Genomic DNA, 6552 nt, shown 5'->3' with positions numbered 1-6552 from the left:
CTCACCTCACCTCACTTGCTCTCACTCACTCACGCATTTCGTCAAACGTTTAACCATTCACTCTCTATTTCCTTTTAGCTGTTCAGTATGCATTACCAGACGGAATCGTGGGGCTCCTACATGCCAACAAGGAGCGTTGGAGACCCATTGGAGCGCATAGAGAGACTGGCCTCAGAGAATGCGGTGGTGATATTCAGCATCAGTTCTTGCTGTATGTGCCACGCCATTAAGAGGCTCTTCTGCGGGATGGGCGTGAACCCCACGGTCTACGAGCTCGACGAGGACCCCAGAGGGAAGGAGATGGAGAAGGCCTTGACGAGGCTTCTGGGTAGTTCCTCGGCGGTTCCGGTGGTCTTCATCGGCGGGAAGCTCGTCGGAGCAATGGACAGAGTCATGGCCTCCCATATTAATGGGACGCTGGTGCCTCTCCTCAAGGACGCCGGTGCTCTCTGGCTTTAATTCTCTTCTTTCCCAACAGTTTTTAGAGAGAGATAGAGAGAGGAGTTATAGCTCTTTTTACACACCAAAAAAAAAAAAAAAAGGGAAAGAAGAGGGTGCGGAGGAGGAGGAGTTGGTCTGCGAGTCTCCTCCATTTTGGACACACTACTGATGTGTTAATTTCCTCTTTGTTTCTGCTTTTCTTGTTTTTATTTTTGTCTATTTGGGTCTGTTGCTTTTGTTTTGTGTCTCACTAATCTGAGCTGCAGAGAGAAATGTAATTGCTCCCTCCTCTGTATAGAAACAGAAATTAAAAAAAAAACTACTGAGTTTCTCATCTGAAGCTTCTTCATCACCCTCTATTCTTTTATTCCTCTGCACATTCTTCTCATCTTTTAGCTACCAGACGTCTCACAGATCATGTTTGGTCAATGTTGAGTTTTGTTTCCAAAAGTAAAATTCTGGCTAAAATTAAAACCACCCATTTCAGAACCTCAAATCGAAACACCCTCTTCAAAACAAATGGAAAGCAAGGAAATTCTTACTGTAGCAGCTTAGGTACATTATACAAGCGCACATTATTTCAGCAACATATCTTTTTTACTTTCAAAAAACAAAGAAAAATAAAAAAAATTGCTTTTAATTTCCTAAAACTGTTTCCATTTGTAAATTTTTCACCGGTTGGTAACTTGGTGTGTGTGGGTTGTTTCGGCCGGAGACTTGGCCGGAATTTCACAGCATGAGTGAATGTAATGTGATCGTAGGGTCTTGTCAAAGTCCGTACTAATGGGACCTACACTATCTCACAATGACACGTGTTGAACTTGGAATGTAGCAGTTAGTTATAGGGTTGAGGCCCCAGGGAGCCACGTAGGAGAGACATACTGGGAGGGGGTCGGTTGTAGGGTGTGGGGGTACCGGTACCCTAGGCAGTTGCCCTCTCTTTCGGCCTTTCCCGCTCGCGTGAGATTCTTTTCTGCCCTTACTCATTGCCACGTCATTCCTAATACCTCACACTTTTCTTTGCCACGTCACTTATAGGGAAATGGAGTTGGATCTTCTCCGGATAAGATGGTCATTTTATCCACTTCTATTTTCCAAGAATTAATTATGAATTTCTTTAATTTTACAGATATTTATTTTAGAAAGCTATTCCTGCTATAAAGCGAGCATATGTTCCAAACCCCACAAGTGACTTGTTTTTCACAACATATTTTTAAAAAACCCATTTAAATTTGTAATTTTCATAAGAAAATATTTCGAGGACTAAAAAAAAAATCAAATATCATGGGTGGGTGGGTGATGGACCATGAATAAATCTAAGAATCTGCTTACCACTCAAAAACAGAACGAATTTAGGAGGAATCGAGTGACGAAAGGAATGCCTTTAGAATTGGAATCAATGCCCATATAGGTGTCCTTTTGTCTCAAATCAAAAGGAGGTTGCTGATCCTGGATATAGAGGGTGGTGCGCCACCAGTCCCTTTATACGAACTCCAGAATCAGTCACAGTGACTTAGCCCATTCTTTTCCTTTGGGACTTCCAAAAGACACGGGCAGAAAACAGAGGCATGAGGCATTTTCATTTCTTGTTTATTGAGCATCTTTGACATTCCTAATGTGGTCTTAACATACGAATGAATCTACCTAATCAACACCCAATATACCCAATACTCAACAGCTCTGACCTCTGGACTTGGATACACTCAAGGGTGTCCTCCCAATTTTTGGACTTCCCCTGAACTATGCTTCTTGTTATGATGTTGTCTTACCTGCAGTTTCTTCAATGGCTTCCCTTAGAAGATGGGTTTGTCTCATTTTAAAATTTTGGGAAAGTCCACACAAAGCTCTTTTATGATACATGGGAGCATCTAGTCATTTAACATCATCCTAAACCTTTCCTCTGCTTTCATTTTGCGACTGTAGATTTAGAATCACCACACAGGACATCATCATAATCATGATCACACTAGGCCACTGAAGGGTATGCTTGTGGTGTTATTATCGTTGTCATCAGGTCACTAGGTGCTTTTTTTTTCTTATTCTGTATTATGTCACATAATACTTTCCTCTACAAATTACATTTGCTGCATGTCTTTAATTTTCAATACATCCATGCAATGATATACAGACACAGAATAACTATATATATATATAGAGAGAGAGAGAAACAGAGAGAGTATGCATGTACCATCACCAAGATCTCTGCTCTGAAGAAGAGGAGCTTGAAGAATCAAAAATGGAAACCCTTCACCGCTTCTTTGGATGTGTTGTTCTTGGAGAGAATTCTGGTGAGGTGGAAACTTTATACAGGATAGAACTCAGGGCCTGGTGGACAGAGCTTGCAAGAAGCATGTGTGCCTTGGAATCATTGCTGTTCCCTTGTTTGCAGCTGGTGAAAACAAATACATTTTTCATCCGTCCTCCCAAAGTAGAGATCTCGGCCTTTACTGTATTTATAGGAAGGGTGTCAAGAACTTGTTTTATATAAGATAGAAGCTCAGGTCGGTAATCGCAACACACAGATGCCCTCAAAGAAAAAGCTCCATCTGTTCTGTCATCATGTGGTTCTACTCTTACTTCATCTTCTTCTATTGGAAGGAGTAATCCTTTACTTGCTTTGGTGGCATTCCTTTTTAGTTCTTTCACTTGCTGGATAACTTCAGCAAGCAATGTAGCTTTGTCCATCTATGACCAAAAATTCAACCTTAATTAAATTGGACAATGAGGAAAAACTAAACATTACCTAGTCTTTTTTGTTCAAGCATGGACCAAAAACAAAATTCATTTAGAATATAGAATACAAAGAATCAAAGGTACAGGAATTGAGAAGAAAATAGAATCAGCAAAGCACTTCCAGGGAATTTGCATTCTGGCAGAATATGTTCATGAGATCCATCCCTTTTTCTTTTTAATTTTAAGCTGCGAATTCATTTGATGGAAACTTCTCCCCACTTAGGCAACAATTACAGGAATTTTAGTACTCACTTAGAATATCTAAGATAATATTGATTATAAAGAAGTAAGATCGTTGGAGCAGATATAAATTGGCGTCGTACCTTTAGATGAGTAGATTCCTACATAAATTTGGTCAATGTCACATGTAAGTTCAATATATAGTGGGGGTACCCATGGCTCTATGCAGCTATACACTCAAACCTCATAGCAATTTTATTTAAACAAGAAAAAGGTGAAACCTCATAACACATAACCAATCTTATTTACTGATAAAGACATCAGTGGTAACAGCAAGATCATGTTCAGGTTGCCATACAAGAATGTTACCTACAAGGAAAAGGAAAGAAAAAAGGAAAAAGCTCAACTTGGAAATCAATCCCTTTTTAAAGCTATTTCTTCCATTGCAATTAGATTTTGCTATGTCAAACCCTAACTCTGGCTGAGTTGATGAAATGAATACTTGGTGGCTCAGTCCACTAATCTAGAAAACCATTTGCGAGTGTTGTGGCATACATCTGTTTATTGACATGCTCCCAACTACCCACACATCAAAATCTATTTATAAATGCTCAAACGAAGACCTCATGCAGAGCGCTCCACTTTATAATAACAATCAGCCGCCATCGATTTCTATTACATTTACATACTTGTACCAACTGTAACTTTTGACGGTGAAGCAAATATTTACTTAAGTCAGCAATACCTCCTGTGGGAACACTTGTTAATAACTTGAAGATCATCAAACTAAATTAATAGCTTGAACTCACCATGAAATGGACCTTAGCTTTCTTTACAAGAGGTGCTTTTTGACTAAAACAAAAATATAAATTAAGAGCTTTAGAATTTCTAGCCGTTTCTATTTCTGTTCTTCTTCATCTTAACACTAGTGTATACACAAACATGTTCCCATACTCCCCTTTCTTTATGATAAAAATTACTTTTTCTACACTTCAATCTGTTCTACACCCATAGGCTAACCTAAGTGAGTAATAGGAAATACTGAACCTAACTTTATTTATTCTTGACTAAGGAAACCAAGCTAATTGTAAATTTGTAAATACCAGAGTACGATGGAGCACTGCAAGAACATTAAACTTTCTAAGATCCCAGAAGCTCTTCATTAAGAAAACTCAATGAGAACAGATGAACACAAAACCCCAACAAACTTACAGAGATCACTGTCAGTGATCTGCCATAACGAGGGGCTAATTCATGTTTAGTAATTGAATAAGGACCAACATAAACATAACAAATGACCACCCCTGCCCAGCAGTCCTCTCACAATTTGTCTACATCTTAACATCCATTGGGTTTCTGAGGAAATTGAAGAAAAGAAAAGGGGAATACAAGTTTAAGTCTATGCCCTCTCGACATGTCATAAATGCTAAAAAAATTATGCATCTCAACTAAGCCAAATCGTTGTTAGCTCCTAAGATCTCCATTTACCTTTTCTTTTCTTTCCTTTCCTTCATTCTCTCCAAAAACCAAAGGGAGTGTTCAAAACCTGAACTTCCTTTCTTTTCCCGCATGCCTTGGAATACCATACAGACATTCCTACCTACCTAACAATTAACTCAAAAATACTAATTTTGGGAGATTAATCGAAAACTAAAGATACTTATTTAGTTCAAATAACACCAGAAAACCAATAATACTTGGCAAAACTCTCCAAACAAACCATTTCCCATGTAAACTTTCCCCATTCAGCAATTGGATTCAGAAAGTTTACCAAATATAAGCATGGAAAAGAGTTGGATAAATAGTTTAAGTACTACCAAGTCAAAAACCTATATGCACTTCAAATATGATGCAATATGGAAATTAAACAACCAAACACAAGGCAACTACCAACAACGATATCAACAATAATTACTGGTGCTATTGTTTAACATAAAATACATGGAAAAATATAGAACCTTTTCAGTGCATGGCACGAAGCCGCGAAGCGTATCCAGATGAGCATTGATTCTCTCTCTTCTTCTCCTCTCGGCGTCGCTATGACTCTTCAAAGCCGCCATAGCCTTCGCCTCCGGCACCTCCTTTTTCACCGTTATGACCGGAGCCTTCACGAGCTCTCCTCTGTCAGAATCCAACACCAAAAACCCACCTCGCACAACCCCTCTATCCCCTCCTGTATTATGCGAGAATGGGTCGAACACTTGAAAACAATCGGACCCACGTGAAGAGGCTGAGTTCCAGGAGTTTGAATCCATGGTTTCAGATTAACCAGAGCCAGGAGGGCGAGTCGTGGGTGCGAACCAGAAGGGGAGTGTACGGAATCGGAGCTTGAGTAGACGACCTCTAGTGCAGAGTAGGGTGCTTGCGGCTATGGTTATGGCTACGGACATAACTTCCATTAAGCAAGAAGACAAGGGTGTTATAGAGCGAGATCAATGAGAGAACATCCACATTTTCTTCTTTACCGTCTCGAATTGGAGCATTTCGAGATTCGAAAACGGTGGCGTTTTTGGTGGGTGGGGAGAAATTCGGTGAGACCCAGCTGGGGGAATCGATGAATATTCAAAATGAATCGAAACCCCAAGAATGGAGAGGGACAGAGGGAGCCAAGCGTGGGGTTTGGAACTTGGAAGAGAGATTCAAAGGAAGAATGGGTGGTGCGTGACGCGAGGGTGTTGCAGCCCAGATATATATAGTCTGCTGGACTCTGGCTCTAGATCACTAAACTATGTCTGTTTGGTTTCAATTCAAAGAACTTGAATTCTTTCTTTCTTTAATGCCGGGTACATTAAGCATGTAATCTTTGACAGATTGCTTCATAAACATCAAACCACTTTTGATTCTCTGAAAAAAAAAATTGGTATCATACTCAGAATGGATAGAGACTATTTCTACCAATGCTCAAGGTTTATAATGTAATTTACTTGAACCCTGGCGAGGACTGAGTACTGATTCGGGAGTCTGAATCTCTTTTGCCTGTCGGCAATGTTCAAGTAATGCCAAGAGACAAAATATACGATTAAAAAACAAATAGTTGGGCGCGGAAGGGATGCCCCCTGGCTTAACAAAGGCCATTTGACTTCTCACCAACTCAGCCTTTCATTGATATGAAGATTCCAACCACCAAACACAAAAAAGGCCACAGACAAACTTCTCTTCCAACCATCAAATCACCTTTACTCGAGACTTGCTGGGTCT

The 6552-nt window shown here is 39.9% G+C and overlaps 2 protein-coding genes across 2 annotated transcripts; one reads left to right on the top strand and one right to left on the bottom strand.

Annotated features, from left to right (window-relative positions):
* LOC117930956 (glutaredoxin-C1-like) lies at positions 1–793 on the top strand. Its single transcript, XM_034851773.1, has one exon. The coding sequence runs from the start codon at positions 88–90 to the stop codon at positions 457–459; it is 372 nt and encodes a 123-aa protein (XP_034707664.1). The 5' UTR covers positions 1–87; the 3' UTR covers positions 460–793.
* A 1623-nt stretch (positions 794–2416) lies between these two features.
* On the bottom strand, positions 2417–6308 carry LOC117929785 (transcription factor bHLH30-like). Its single transcript, XM_034850193.1, has 2 exons — positions 5313–6308; positions 2417–3126 (listed from the first exon to the last, which is right to left on the bottom strand). The coding sequence occupies exons 1-2, from the start codon at positions 5607–5609 to the stop codon at positions 2689–2691; spliced, it is 735 nt and encodes a 244-aa protein (XP_034706084.1). The 5' UTR covers positions 5610–6308; the 3' UTR covers positions 2417–2688.
* Positions 6309–6552: the final 244 nt, after the last annotated feature.

The sequence above is a fragment of the Vitis riparia genome, chromosome 14 (assembly GCF_004353265.1).
Source record: "Vitis riparia cultivar Riparia Gloire de Montpellier isolate 1030 chromosome 14, EGFV_Vit.rip_1.0, whole genome shotgun sequence".
Classification (NCBI taxonomy): Eukaryota; Viridiplantae; Streptophyta; class Magnoliopsida; order Vitales; family Vitaceae; genus Vitis; species Vitis riparia.
Note: the sequence above shows the minus strand (reverse complement) of the source record. Positions and strands in the feature narration are given on the sequence as shown.